Below are 15,868 nucleotides of genomic sequence, written 5' to 3'. Positions count from 1 at the left end.
TAGTCGTATAGCTCAATAGTCTTTGTTTCATGGGTTGGGCAGAGTCTCGCCCACGAGTTAGGCTAAGCATTACTATTGAATTAAGATATGCCTTGGCTCGTAAGTTCGGTTGTGTTTAGCCAAAGGTATACTTAATTATATAGGTTGTATTATACCTAAGCATATAGATTTGATCATACATGGCCACATAAATTGAGTTATGCTTAATCACATGAGTTATGTCGTATCGGGCTATATGGGTTGGGTCATGCATGACACATAAACTGGATCGTGTCTCACCATACGAGCTGGACCATTACATAGGCTGGATTATGCCTAACTATATATACTAAATTATATCTGGTCATATGCGCTAGGTCATGCCTAACCACATGAATTAAGTTATACATAGTCATATGAGGTTATGCTTAACCACATATGTTAGGTAATACCTAACTATTGTTGGGAAATCTTTGGGCGACATCACATATGCAGTGGAAGAACATAAAATAAAATACTATATTTTCAAAAAAAAAGTTTCATTGTCGTGCGAAATTAGTGCACAAAAATCTACTATCAAAAAATTATATGTATAAGAAAGATGTGTTACTTAGAGATGTCATATATCTCTAAAATCTTGTATATTTGTGGGATATGATGAAAGAGGTCAAGTGTTCTCCTCTCTAGTGGTGATCCACATGGCAAAGGCTACAAAGATGCTCCTCAAATCGCTACTCAAATCTTTTCACTATGTGCACCATGCAATCAAGAAGGGATCGAACCTTCTTGTTATCCGCACGCCTCAAACATGGACTGCTAGCTGAGGAGGAGAATAGGAGGTGGCAGCCAAAAGGAGTCTAGTTTATGGCTCTTTGGTTCTCTCATATTTACAAAGTTCCTCTATCGACTTAACCATGATGAATCCTACATTTTCGGATATTAGATCTTCATCCAACTATCCAAGCCTCTTAGATTAGTATATCTCTATCCAATAATCTCTCATTGGCTCTTATTAGATCTCATCTATAGGATCTAATAATTCAAGGGCTTATTGGATATCTAATAAGATATGTGTTCCAACGAATATCTCATATTTGAACCTCTAATCGTCGTAACACCTACCATATATATGTGACCCTTTAGGCACAATATCGAGCTGGTCATGAGTCATACTTATCAGAACTCATTATAGCTCAATGAATTATTATCTCCATAACAATTCACTCGACTCATCGACTACGGACGTACTAAACCACTATATCGCAGTCCTCAAACGATATAGAGGAATCTAATCTATTAAACATGTCTGTCCTTAGTTATCGTATATTTATGGTCCCTCGTTCATCGAATATCCCAAAGATCGTATTATGGGTATAGTGTTGTTAGGTCTATATGGTTTCTACTCAAGTCTCGCTTTAATCAGATTCTCTTGAAGAACTATTTCTCTCTCAATCCGAATGGCCCTAATCGAAGATTTGCTTGAACAAAAACACATGAGATATTCCTCTCATGACACCGAGAGTGGATGATATTCTATCGATACTTAATTTCCCTTGTAATGTTGGCTACCACTCTCGATAACTGGTTATACTAAATCTGAAATTTTCATACCTATAAGTCCGGTATTAAAAAGTTAAGTACTTATACATGACATCATTGGTGTCTCAAGTCTAAGAATCAGATATACCATTGGGATGACATAATCGTTGTTTGACAATGAGGTATCATCAACCATCCAACATTTTTTTGAGCGGATAAATTAGTGAACTTATTCTCCAATGAGCATCTACATTATATCCTTAGTGTCTCCACATAAGCAGCTATGATACCAATTGTCTCCATGATCAGAATTATTTAGGATCTGTATTTAATTATGAATCAATATCATTATCGTGATCTCATCACGATCGATTCTTATTGCATAGATCCATAAACATCACAATACATACAATAGACATTATAAAGTGAAAAAAAATATCAAATAAATAATAAACAAAAAGAGTATGTGTCATGTCACACGTGTTATCACTCACGTGATTAGTTTGTAGGATACTTATGACTAGCAATCATATGAATTGAGTTATACTTGACTACATGGGCTAAGCTAGTCAATCAACTCAACTCAAGTCAAACTTTGATTTGACCCCACTTATTAAATTAGATTTTATTATTTTAAAAAATATTTTAAAATATTATAAAAAATTAATCTCAAATCCATTCTTTTTTATTCATGATTTTAAATTTAAAATTAATTAAAACATAAATATGTCATATTAAATGAATTAGCACTAATACTAAATTAATTAATCATTTTAACATCATAATTTAATAATAATAATTATTATAAAATCTTAAAAGTAATATATTATTATGAATAAAAATTTTAATATAAAAATTAAAATATGAATAAAAATTGATAAGAAAATAATAAGGGATCATATCTAAGATTCTCTTATTCGAGAATCTTCTTCTCAATTCTCATATGTAATAATTTAATTTTTATTTTTAGTTTCTTTTTATTTTACTTTCATATATAAAATAGAATTATAATATTTATTTCTTATGATTCACATATAAAAATAAATTCTAAATTATTTACTTTCTAAAAATCACATCATTCATTAGAAAATAAATCAATTAATAATTTAATTAAATAATAAAAATTATATTATCTATATTATTAAGACAATTAATTTTAATTATTTCCTTAATTATATTATTCAAATAAAAAAGTTAATAATTTAAATAAAGTAATATATTATTTATGATAATTTGAGTTATACTAAGGGAGAAAAAAGTATCGATGATTATATATATATATATATATATATATATATATATATATATATATATATAAGGATAAATTTGAAATTTGCGATATATATTTCTTCATCACCTTCTTTTTAAATATACACACTCTTACATCCCAAGAGCATACCTATCCTCTCACGCAACACCTGTTCTCCCCATTGTGCCCCCTCTTCCCTTCTCGCTTCTTCCTCCTCCGGACGCCTTTTTCATCGTCGCCGACCTCCAAGCCAAGCGTAACCTCCTTCCTCCCCCCTCTCTTTGCCCATTATTTTTCTTTACCTGTTCCTTCTTTAATCCATCTATTGAGATCAAGAACCGAATTCTTGATGTCGGATTGATGGGTTTTGTTACTGCTCGTTTCTTGACGCTGGGTGTAGGGAGATCGATCAAGGATTTCTTCCTTCTTTGACTTCTATCCCTGTTTGTTTGATCGATTTCCTCTTGGTTTTATTCTCCATCTAATTTGGTTCAGTAGATTCTGTCAGTGTTTGCATTGTTTCGTTTCTTGTTGCTTTTCTTCTCAATGCCGATTATTACTTTGGCTTTAGATGGTTGTGGGTCTTTTGTTAGGTTGATGGTAATTAGGCTCGTTGGATGTAAAAATGAAAGAAATTTGCTTAATGTATTGCAGTACTTTTTGAAGCCTGTGCAAGTTGAGCGGTCTGTTGTCACCGAAGGGTCTGTTGGAATTTACGTGAAGATCCTCTTTGTAGCTCGATGACATCTGAATTCATCCATTTTGTATAAACTAGTTATATGGTTGTCTAGGTTAGTAATTTATCATTCTTATTACTTATTTTAGCTGCACATTTTCTCATATGCAGGCCGGTTTAGTTTCTTGAGTTTTATCCTAGCGATTCAGATATAACATTTGGCATTTGGCAACCCAGTGCGCTTCATCGTAGAGAGGGTTTTCTTGGTGGTATGTTTCACATTGCATATCTTATCCAGCCTCTATATTTCTTTCGTTTACCACTGGAACTGATTCTCGCTATGTCCTTCTGCTCCTTAATTAGTGATGCTGACAACTGAGGCAACTATATGTTACACCTTGAGCTGATAAGCAGTTATGTTATTTAAGAGTCAGTATAGATGGAACACGAGCTGTATTGGAACCCATTATACCTGCACCTTATGTTTGCATATGCCTTTTCATTTCTTGGTAGCTTGAACTTGTCTGTGATGATGACATTTTGCGGCATTGTGGTTATGGTTGGTAATATCGATTGGGGTCATTGTGAGATATCTTTTCGGGATGGTTGCATCTCCTCCTTGGATTGCTTCAGTTTTACGTTATGGCACCATATTGTTCTTAAAAGAGCCCCTTCAGCTGCTCTGCTAGCATGTCATTAGCATTGTTTCTGCAGCAGATTTCTCTCTTTGTGAATTATGTATTTGTTTCTGCTCTTATGTCAGTTTCTGCTGCTTCTTCAAGTATTTTCTCAGTTCAGTTTACTTCATTTCTAGTAAAATCCATGCATATGTCATCCCTCTCTTCTACTTAGCCTGTTATCTCTAGTTGTATGTTGCTCTCTGTTTTTCTCTTTCCTGTGACATGTACTATCCTATAATAATCGGGTAAGTTGCAATGAACTCGCAACTCATATTGTATGAATTTTTCATTGATTATACATTGTGTACATGGATTATCATAAGCAACTCTAAAACTGCCAAATTTGATCATATCTAGAGATGTACTGATGTGCATGGAATTAAGTTACATTATGGAAATTAGAGGTATAAACTGCCAAATTTGATCATATCTAGAGATACTAGAAGACATTTTATCTACATGAGAGCTAAATATTCACAAGTTAAGCAGTCGTGAAAAGTGCTTGCTGAAATAAGACTTGAGAATTCATCTCAAGTATGTTGAAACTGGGAATTTTGAATTTACGAACATAGTTTGACTTCTTGTTGATTTATTTTAAACTTAATTAATAATGGATTTTGATATGCTAAATCACGTTTGTATGGTCCAGATATTTGAATACTTTTTTATCATCCTAGGAAGCCATTGCATCTACTTTTATTATCATCAATTAGTCATATGTTGATTCCTTATTTGTAAAGAAATGGATTTCTTTTATATACATGACATTAATACTTTTTTTTAAAATAGATGTTGTTGATCTTGTTGTTGCAACTCCATTCTTTTTGTATGTGTAATTCTTAACCCTATCATGCTTCACATCATTGCATACCAAGTAGCCAAATTAAATATGAGAAGAAAGAGACAGATGGAAGGAGAAGGGGTTATAAGTTTCAACTAAAGAAAATGTTGTAGTCCTTGTTTGTATTCATTTATGAAGATTTTGACTCAGCTACAGAAACAGGGGTGGCCAAAATAGAATCTCAGTCAAAGAAAACTACTAAAACTTTTATTATAGAATTTATCCTCGAAGAAAAGATGTAACATGTGCATACAGCAAAAGTCACTAATAATTACACATTTCACAGGATAAACCAAAAATAGAGAAAAATATGCAAATTTAGTTTATATATTAAAATTAATTGATTATGGAGAAAAATGTTGGTAGAGGTAAAAGTTAGATGGATAATCAAATATAATCCAGGAATTAATTGGTCTAAGCACATATGTAAACTTTGATTTGTACCTGTTCTTGATTGTCAATCATGGATGCAAACTCATGTGAATTGGCTCTTATACTCCCAGCAAATATTCTAGCATACCAAGTCAGTCATGTTCAGTCCAAATCTTAGACTTTTTTGGGCTTGTGATTAGCTTGGTGTTTAGATTTTTCTAGCCCCACTGATTTTTCTATGTAAAGAGCATTTCTATATCCATTAATATTTACAGTCCCCAGTGATAAGCAGATCCTTCAAAATCATTTTGATAATCAAGTACCTTTAAAGGCAGCCATTAACAAACATCACCAGACCTGTTTATGTGCTTTTGGTGTCAGCCCTGCAGACATTGACTCTGCTAAAACTCTTATCCACCTCACAGGGTTCTAAGAATAAAATGGACTTCTTCTTTAACATAACTTCTTCTTTGCTTATTTTTGACATTGTTTGCCCTCCATGTAAATCTCATACTTATTTCTTCTGCACATCAAAGCTTGATTTTCAATTTGTATTTATCAGTCTTTTCTAAAATCTAGAGGTAGGCTATGCATCAGTCAGCTTTCCCTGTTCATTCTGCCCTAATCTTACTTAGTTACTGGAGTTTCTCTAGAACGCAATGTAGTCAAAGGCGCTAGATACCAAGGTGCCAAAATGCCTAATGCACTAGGTGCTTGCCTGAGCAAAACGAGATGTTCTCGAATACTATAATTTTAAAATTATATATCATGATTGATAAAAAAACTGTATTAATACTAACAGATACAAAATTCACATGTTATATTAATAACAATATTAAAGTATTAGCACAGAAGGAGAAGGAAGATGAGAGGAGCTTGGTTGGATGGCTGTGGAAGACTCCCAATTTTTTGGTGGTGAGACATCTGGTTCAATTGAACCATTGATGAAATTGGGGATACTCACGCTTGGCACAGCTGGAGACTCACGTTATTGGTATTCTATTTAGAAGTTTTTTTCTTGGCTGCTTAGTGGTAGATAAATGAGTTGCAGGAGAAGTCTCAGGGTTACAAAATGAGAGAACATGATTTTGGATAAGGTTGGGGTCTGATTTATTGGTGTCGGTGACTGCAGATTTTCATCTGAATTGTGAATCACATCAGCCGAATTTCAAAATCTTGTTCGAAGGGATCAATCCAATTTAGACTGGGATTGGCTAATATTTTAAAGGTCCATTCGATATATTGGGCAACACAAGGTGAGGCTTATGTGTACTCCTTGCATGATCAAGGCTGGAAGTTTATCATACTCATTTTATAGGAGAATTTGGAAAGCGTAGGATTCTTCTTGTGTGCAGCATTTATGGGATGTCTCATAAAAGCTAGTTCGTAGTTACAGCATTGTTAAACGCATTGCAAAGGGATGTGTGGCTTGGTTCCAACATGTATGATGCATTTCCAAATCAACAACAAATGGTTTCAGGTCTAGCTTTGTGAAAAGTAGAACTGGTGTAAGGACTTCTCTGGCCATGCGCTTTAACTAGTGGTATTTGCTGAAAAAAAAAGTTCTGTATTTGTGTTGTATAGTTTTATTATTCATTGTCCCATCCCAAAGCCATAAAGATATTCTCAAGACGATTGTATTAATTACACAATCCTTTTATCAAAATATTGCTCGTTTTTTTGAATTGTGCATCTGCTGAAGTGGTTGATAGATGATTGCTATGATGCAGGTGCTGAACTGGAGGATTTATTCACTGCTAGGAATAAATGGAGTTAAATATGGTACATGATGTATTTGACCGAGTTGCTAAGAAGCAGAAACTTTTGTCTTCTAGAACTCAAGAACTCATTGACCAAGTTGGATGGGAGATTGAGCAGGCAAAGTTGAAGATGCAGCCGATTGAGAGTACTACTGGCTGTACTGATCCAAAATCTATACTGGTTGATCTGCAGACCAAACTGAATGAGATAGCACCACTAAACCAATTAGAAGGACTCCAGAAGGAGCTGAACTTTGGACTTGGAAAATATGTCAAAACACTTGAGAAGTGTTTCAATTCAGATATATCAAAAGCACATCGAAAAGTTGACTTTGATGTCCACATAGTAAATCAGATTATTGCGACCCACCTCTACCGCCATGGCATGTTCAATATCGGTGACTGCTTCATAAGAGAAGCAAACGAGCCAGAAGCTGCAGCCATTAAATCTGCTTTCCTGGAGATGCATGAAATAGTCGAGGCTATGAGGTGTAGGAACCTTGAACCTGCTCTTTGCTGGGCTTCCAAGCAGAGTGAATGGTTATTGCAGAATGGTTCTAGTCTTGAACTGAAGCTTCACCAACTGCAGTTTGTAGAGATACTACAGAACGGAAGCAGAAATGAGGCTCTCACTTATGCAAGGACTCGTCTGGCCCCTTTTGCTCCGGTGCACATGGTCACATTCCAAAAGTTGATGGCCTGTCTGTTATGGGCTGGTAAGATCCACCAGTCCCCATACGCTGACTTCATGTTGCCTAGTCACTGGGAGACGGTAGCTGAGGAGTTCATGCAACGGTTCTGCAGCCTGCTGGGCCAGTCTTATCAAAGCCCACTTGGTGTGACAATAGCAGCAGGCATTCAAGGACTGCCGGTGCTGCTGAAGATAGAAAGTGTGATGGCTACCAAGAAGCAGGAGTGGCTGACGATGACAGAGCTCCCTGTTCCAGTGGACCTGGGAAGGGAGTTCCATTTTCACTCAATCTTCATTTGCCCAGTGCTGAAAGAGCAGGGGAGTGATGAGAACCCTCCGATGATGATTCCATGTGGGCATGTGCTCTCCAAGCAGTCGATAGTGAAGCTCTCCAAGAACAGTACACGAGCTTTCAAGTGTCCTTACTGTCCATCGGAGGCGACCGTGGCCCAATCTAGGCAACTTTACTTTTAGGTGTTGGGCAGGCTTCTTGTGGCTGTCGTGCAGCTCGGGTGTAATCTGCTGTTGTATCTTGTCTCAGGATTGGTTGTGCTGTAATGTGGGGAAAATGGCTATGACCTTTTGATACCTTTGGTTCGAAATCTCCTGATATTTGATCGAGATCTTCGGAAATTTCTGTTCATCCCGAGATATCATTATCCTGATTCTGGATGTTGTATACATGTGCTTCTTCAGGTTTATTGTGTCTCATTGATCTCCTCTTGTTCCTTTCTGTTTGACAGCTTTGGTTGCCTGGCTTGTTTGACATGGTTATGTGCAGAAGCTTCATTTTCCGACCTCTGTTTCTGTTTCCATTTAGGTAATCATTTCGACTGCCACCGTGATGCAAATGAATCAACAACTTGGGTCGTGTTCCAACTGCGAACTGGAGGCAACGGTGTTAACAGATCCTGAATCGACCTTCTCTGAATCGTTATTGAAGGCGTCCACAATCGTCAACGGTGTTACACCCCAACGGAGGACACAAGTTTGAGTCATTAATGTTCTTGCTAACTCCCAGGGCGATTTGGAGATCGAGAATCCTCATATCTTTCGACACCCGATCGCTCGAGGATTTAAGGTAAAACAAGAAAGGAGATATTTTTGGTCTCTTCCTGTTGTAGTTTTTGGTTATCGCGTAGCTAACATGATTCAGATTGATTTGATTTCATTGCAAGTTCAATGTTAAGCCACTGGATGGATATTCGATAATGACTCTTTGATACTTCAAACAAAGATAATGAGGATTTATGTAAGATTGTGTGGCGTCATAGAGTCGTCAACTATTGCCTTCATGTTGGCATTCGAGTGAGTGTCGTTTTGACGTTGGGCATTTGAGTGAGTGAGTGAGTGTCGATTTGATGTCGGGATATCCGTGTGTCAGTTTTCTGTCACTTTCAATTTTTCTTTTTCCTCCATTTGCTTTTTATTGAAATCAGTGGATGTTCTTAGGGTTTTCGTCAATGGCTCGAGATCCTAATCGGTAGCAGCGGATATCGTGTACGTGTTGCTTTAGTTTTGTTATCACCTTCGAGTGCTTCTGATAGGATGGAACTATATCAGATGATTTAAGTCCTGTTTTGGTTCCATCGTTTTAAGATGGTATCCATCATCGGTGGACAAATTATGTGAGGTATTAATGCAGATAACATTGGTGATTCAGTTTAGAGGAATAATCTGCTATGTTCTTCGTATAAGGCTTTATGCAGATAACATTTGGACAACGCTCTCTTTTGGACACTGGTTATGCTGCATCATGGAAACCATTTCTAGGACTGTAAGGACAAGATGGCAACCGAATGGCTCAAACGAATCATCAACATCAGACAACACAAAGACATGGCACAGAGGCTGTGAATTCAACAAAGCCATCCATTTCCAAGAAACAGCAACCGAATCAGCTTGCGTTCGTTGCATCTTATTATGCATTCATAGGGAGAATAGTAGTGGAGAAGGAAACACACAAGAAGCATGCTTTACCTTCTTCCCATGAGTGCCCCACGAAGAGCTTCTACATCACCGGGAAAGTTGGAATTCATATGCCAAAGGTTTCAAGTTGCCCTACAAACTTGCTATTGCATAGCTTCCACCTCTCGTCAAGAAGTCAGTGAAGACCTTATTAGAAGAGGAAAAGGCAACGATATCATTATCGTTACTACTACGATTACCATTGCCACTGCAACTGGCTTCCGCGGAACTCCGCGTCGGCGGAGGACGGCGAGGCCGTCGCGTCACATGACTGGATGATGAATCACGTGGGGGTGGCTTACAGAGGAGGATCGAGACGTCTCTTCGGGTGGACATATATAAACGTGAGGGATGGCATCTTCCGGGGGATATGCTGGGCGTGAATGACACCACCTTCCTTGGCTTTTGCTTTGTCTTCATTCCTCCTCTGCTTTTGTGCGGCATATGCTAAGTAGGTTCCTTCGCCTTTTCCTTCCGCTTTTGCTTTGTCCTTTAGGAAAGAGGTGGATGTCACGGCCGTCCACCAATGTGCAGTTCAGGTTGAGTGGGAGCCTTTGCCCATTGGCCTTCAAGTCGAGCTTCGTTCTTGCAGCAAGTGGTCGATCACGTTGTCGTTAGATTTGGGAACACATGTGAACCACGTATTGTTTTTCCTTTTTTCCTTTAAATTTCCTTTTGATAAGGGAGTGATAGTATCCGCCTAGAGAATTTTTGGGTAATACTAAGCTAAATCTGAGAATCTATCAAGACGAAGAGAGAAACCAACAACTACTCGTTAATGCCAATATTTTAGAGGTATTATTTTTGTATCTCGGATCTTGATTTTTTTTTTTATTTTTTTTATTGCGAAGAAGTAATCTTATCATTGTACTAAGTGTCGTAAAAGATTTCATTAGATTATTTCGTTACAAAATTAGTATAGTTCCAAAATGCCTCGATTCTGTTCATTCTAGCAGTCTAGTGTGCTATTTAATTGTCTTCTCTAAAACAATAGAGTGCGAAGCAGAAGTTGAGGGCACCAGCAAAGATGATGGATGGTTCATAAAGTAGAGATCTTCCATAAGAGAGAGCACCAACTCCGGACTTCTGTAGTCATAGTGAGAGATGACTTCATAACAGGGAAAACAAGATGCGTTTATTTTCTCTTTTCAGATCTCGTATGGTCAACTTGTCAACCTGTCATTCTCAATAGCCAATGTATATAGGCAGCTGCACTTCAGCAAATCTACATGATAATGTTGAGGTGGATGAAATTTAGTGGAAAAAATAGTAAGAACACATTCATTCTTGAACAAGTGGACTATGTTTACAAGAACCAAAGATTATTGATACTTCATTCGACCACGATCCCACATCGATACATTAAAGCATCACCAAATAGAAAGTGAGAGATTCACACTTCATCAAGAGAGAATGTTTAACATCTACAACTGTGCTACTCTGGCTATACAAGTAACTTACAGAAGCTTCATACATCTCACAGTTCTTATTAGATCTAACAAGTACACAGAAACCAGCTCTAGCAAATCTCGTTTGAAGGTCCCTCCCTTGTGATGGGTTAATCAATATTAGCATGTATGTAATCCACATAGACAAAGTTCTTCTGGAGTTCACGCAAAGCATAAGCCACGGCTGCGCTGGCAATGGCAGCTGCAGCTAACAGAAGTCGAATTGAGAATTCTGAAGGAATTCCAGCAGTAGCACAGAAAACTATTGTTGTGCCTATAAATAGCTTCTGCAACATCTGAAAGGCCTCGTAGGCACCTTTGCACGATGAGCATTTGAGAGTATGTTGCTCGTATCTGTCGAGCATCTGTGGTAGAAAAGAACATTCAGTCTGCTTATAATTGTAAGCTCTGATGCCAATAAGACAAAGCAAAGATGAGCAATGGCATATTTCAAGTGGTCAAATTTAAATGTACCAACTCTCAGTATAAATGGTAAATCGACCAAGAATGATAAAAAATGCATATGATTTTTTCTCTTCTACTAATTGGAAATATTATGAGGTTATTTTCAGCTAATCACTAAAACATTTGTATTTCTATGTGATAACCAGTAGCAATTAAATATTTAAAATTCACAGGGGAGCCAATAGAAATTAATGGATATTTTTTATGGAAAGAAGGATGTTAAAAAGCAAAATATTTTCAAGAAGTATCAGGTTCAAATGCCAAAGCTGTAACTTTGGGAACTAAACAGATCATCTTAAATCCCAAACATGATGCCTTCTCTCCCTAAATGTTACTTGATACTAAATTATCTTTGCACTTTATAATAGAGTTCCAAAGATCCCACTACTCGGAGGGAGACTTAAAGGTAATTTCAGAAGCAATGGGACAATTAAATATTTTCATGATCAACTAAAATGTGAAGATTTAGGAAATTAATGAAAGTCATACCTGACGTTTGGACAGGACCGTTGAAGGTAAAGGCTGATGGCTAGCATGGCCAAACCAGTTTGGCTGGCCATTGCCATATCTCCTCAACCAATTCCGAAATGCTAGAACCAAACGATCAGCCTGGGTCGGTGTGAATGTTATCTTCGTATACTGCTGATTGACATCAGTAGAAGACTCCATCATTTTAGAAAGAAATATCTTTTCTTGACCCTGGAGGACAATCATATCACCATCATAGACCTTGTTTGAAGTCCAATGCTCATACCAGCGGGGTACCAGCTGTACCAAAAAAGCACAGACATCTGAAGTTACTTTTCACATCTCAACATCAGAAAGAAATATTTTATATTATAAATCACATTAAAAGTCCAACCAGAAAAACAGCCAATATGTAACTCTATTTAATTTGCAATGTGATTCCTGAGTTCCAAATGTTCAGTAAGATAACATGGAACTATGCCACAATAAGAGATGGGCTGACAGTGCCACAATAAATGACCAGATGTGGATGAAATCATCAAAGTACATAGATCACCAATTTACCATGCCCCAGTTAGCCTAAAAGAGTTGTATTCAGGCCTTACATTAACCCATTAATAAAGATAGAAGGGTCTATTTAAAACAATAAAAGTAGATAGTAGAAACTGATTACAACCATAACGGCCCAAGATATGCTTGAACCATAAATTAGATCCAAACACATCACCTTCTGGATCTATAAGCAGATTTCAGCCTGGCAAATGCAGTATATGGACTTCAAAGATCAAAAACATGTGTGCAACTAGCCAGAAAATTAATTCTTAAAACCATAGCCAAAAAAAAGAACATGAAATATTTTTCCACGTCAAATGGCTGAATGGAAATCGATATTTTTATCACTTCAGAAAAAAGAAATGTACTAAATTACAAGTTTATGAGCATATCTAATATACCTGCCACCAGGCAGGACCTGGCATTGAGAATTGGAAAAAGTTACGAGCACTACACACGATCGAACGAGTCTTTCCTGGGGCCATAGGAATGTTAAAGGAACAGATCCATATAATCCATTTTTGGTCACCAAGAAATGGCAGTTTTGTGTCAATCTCTATCCTGTAAAATAATGCACGAAATCAAGCAAGTGGATATACTTTTCACAAGCACTATTTGAAAGAATTGTGTTATAAATTAAAAATGTTTTAACAGAACTTGCCATGTAAAAAATCAAAAGGAGAGATACGGCAACATGATCCACAAATGTGCAAGAGAATAGGCCTGACGCTGTTTGCTTAATTATTAAATCAATGTGCACTATAAAAAAACTCATCTAGCATCCAGCTTCTGCTTTTATCTATGTCAATCATAAGAAACAAAGCAACTGTTCCTATTCACAGTTACATAAGTTCCTGAATGGATGTTCTTTTTTTTTTTCTCCCTTGACACTCTAATTTCCTGTTGTTCAATCTACTGTTTCAAAAATCTCTACTAGACAAGAAAAGCTGAATCATACTTGGTAGTTGGAGAAGAAAGGGCAAAGAAGTAAATGTATTTGATGCATTAGCAGGAGTACATGGACTATGAAAAAGTAGACAACTAAGATTGTTTCACAATGCTCCTAGAAACAGCATTAAAGAAAATATGACTATAAGTAACAACTTTTTATCATTGTCAAATTCTCCACCACCACCCCAACCCTCTTATTCATAACATAACATAACTAAGTTTGACAAAAGAATACCTAAATTGAAACTCACTTATTCATAACATAACAAGGGGCAACAAATTTAGCACTGATACGTGGATTCCCAGCATCTGAACCAGCATATCCCCAAGCGCCACTAGACTCCAACTTAAATGGCAAAGGCCTAGCTCTGTCCCTTCTTCCAGTGACCTGTAAAAGGCACTAGGTTAGGAAGCCAAAATATACCTACTAGTAATCAGTATAAAACAAATTCATTGATCTGGCTTCAGACAATAGTGGAGGTTAAGTGACTTCTACAAAACATGTCCATGGTCAGAAAGCAAACTTGAGCCACAAAACCACTTTCAGGAAAGAACTTGAATATATGAGTATGATTCTCTACTAGTCCTTCTTTTTGGTTAGAAATGAAAAGAGCACAAAATAATATTTGAGAGCAACAACATGGATTAAGATATGTCTTGGAAGTACTGTTCTGGTGCAAGAGTAGGGGTTGTAGAGCATCTGAGGATAAGCATATTTGAGAAGCACTGGCTGCCGTCTACATCAATACAATGTATTACATGTAAAAGAGGTCATACCTTGTGGTGTGCAAAATCTATATGCGACGGATCTGAGACATTCTCCATCAGCGTATCGTACCCATAGAACAGGTCACGCTGTATAGTCACCGTCGAGAAATTGGGATCATCAAATTCTGCTGGCAACCTAAGTCAAAGCGATCCAACGTATAAATGATAATTCCGCCTCATTATATCAAAGATTGAATCTTTTTTCTGGTCCTGAAACGTAACATACATGGGGGGATTGGTGGCAGCCGCCTTCTCCCACCCGTTCTCATCGGGCCACACAAACAGCATACCCTGCGAGACAAGTGTGGGGAATTTGACCGCGCAAGATCTCGGCGATCGAACAGCTCGCGCCTCAGGCCCCTCGCTCGAGGCCTGTGGGATCCGGACGCACGAGCCGCTCCCATCAAAGGACCACCCGTGATACGAGCACTGCAAGCAACCGGTCTCGTCGATCCTCCCCTCCTACGCAAACACATCGAAAATCCAAATTAGCAGAAACAAAAAAGGGATCTTGGACAGAAAAAGTAATTTACCGAGAGTGGGGCGAGACGGTGGGGGCAGCGGTCGTCTAAAGCGACCCAATCGCCGGAGTTGGGGTCCTTCCAGAGGACGAGGTCGCGGTTGAGGAGCTGGAAGGGGGTGGGGACCCGAGGGTCGAGATCCTCGATGAGGGAGACGGGGTACCAGTGATCCCTCCACGAGAACGAAGACTCCGACGGCGAAGACGACGAGCCCTCCTCGGCTTCTTGGCTCTCTTCCACGGCGGGAGTCGGCGCGGCAGGAGAAGAGGGGGTCGCTACACAGAGGCGCGACCGCCGCCGGCGCCGGGGGTGAAGGGGTTTATAAGAAGAAGAAGAAGAAGAAGGCGAGATGGCCGAAGCAGGGAAGAGGGAGGGAGGAGGTCTCTGGAAGAGGCAGTTGGAAGTAGAGAGGTAGAGAAAAGATGCCATTTTTTCGGGGGGTTTGGAACAGAAAAAGAAGTTGTTTATTATTATGTTTTGTAGGTTTTATAAATATTGGGATTTATATACAACAAAAACTTAATATAATTGTAACTCAATAACTGGACACGTAAACTTGTGCATGCATGCTTCAATCCTGTATTCGATGAGGCGCCCACGGTTTCGGCCTTGGGAACTCAATTACTACATGTCCTCCGGGATGCCAAGTCAAAGTTGTTAGGGTCTCTATAACTCCACACTACATACAATGCAAACGCAGCCGTTCTTCCCACACTAGCATACATCCAAAACAGCGGGGAAAGAGAGGCACGGCGTAAGGGGAAACATGTCTTCGACCACTAGGCGTGACGAAGGAAGCAACCATTTTGATCCACAAAGATGAGGCTTGGAAGTATCTTAACTTTGTGTCCCACCCGAGCCCGGTGGACGAATCTGAACAAAGTGGCATCGATTTCTTCGTGCCATGACGTTGCATCCCAATAGCCTTTCTCGATAGTGT

At 38.2% G+C, this 15,868-nt stretch overlaps 2 protein-coding genes across 5 annotated transcripts; one reads left to right on the top strand and one right to left on the bottom strand.

Annotated features, from left to right (window-relative positions):
- Window positions 1–2,897: 2,897 nt before the first annotated feature.
- Window positions 2,898–8,488, top strand: LOC135611011 (protein RMD5 homolog). 4 transcript variants are annotated; one of them, XM_065106214.1, is made up of 4 exons: window positions 2,898–3,023; window positions 3,422–3,468; window positions 3,615–3,712; window positions 7,067–8,488. In XM_065106214.1, the coding sequence occupies exon 4, from the start codon at window positions 7,104–7,106 to the stop codon at window positions 8,259–8,261; it is 1,158 nt and encodes a 385-aa protein (XP_064962286.1). In that variant the 5' UTR covers window positions 2,898–3,023; window positions 3,422–3,468; window positions 3,615–3,712; window positions 7,067–7,103; the 3' UTR covers window positions 8,262–8,488. The 4 variants fall into 4 exon arrangements, with proteins under 4 accessions (XP_064962286.1, XP_064962290.1, XP_064962287.1 ...); XM_065106218.1 differs by having other exon boundaries at window positions 3,422–3,484; XM_065106215.1 differs by having other exon boundaries at window positions 3,422–3,531.
- Window positions 8,489–11,131: 2,643 nt separating this feature from the next.
- LOC135611008 (pheophorbide a oxygenase, chloroplastic-like) lies at window positions 11,132–15,410 on the bottom strand. Its single transcript, XM_065106212.1, has 7 exons — window positions 14,941–15,410; window positions 14,634–14,869; window positions 14,417–14,543; window positions 13,891–14,027; window positions 13,090–13,249; window positions 12,158–12,436; window positions 11,132–11,568 (listed from the first exon to the last, which is right to left on the bottom strand). The coding sequence occupies exons 1-7, from the start codon at window positions 15,355–15,357 to the stop codon at window positions 11,314–11,316; spliced, it is 1,611 nt and encodes a 536-aa protein (XP_064962284.1). The 5' UTR covers window positions 15,358–15,410; the 3' UTR covers window positions 11,132–11,313.
- Window positions 15,411–15,868: the final 458 nt, after the last annotated feature.

This window comes from Musa acuminata, chromosome BXJ2-4, assembly GCF_036884655.1.
Source record: "Musa acuminata AAA Group cultivar baxijiao chromosome BXJ2-4, Cavendish_Baxijiao_AAA, whole genome shotgun sequence".
Classification (NCBI taxonomy): Eukaryota; Viridiplantae; Streptophyta; class Magnoliopsida; order Zingiberales; family Musaceae; genus Musa; species Musa acuminata.
This window is presented reverse-complemented; position numbering and strand designations above follow the sequence as displayed.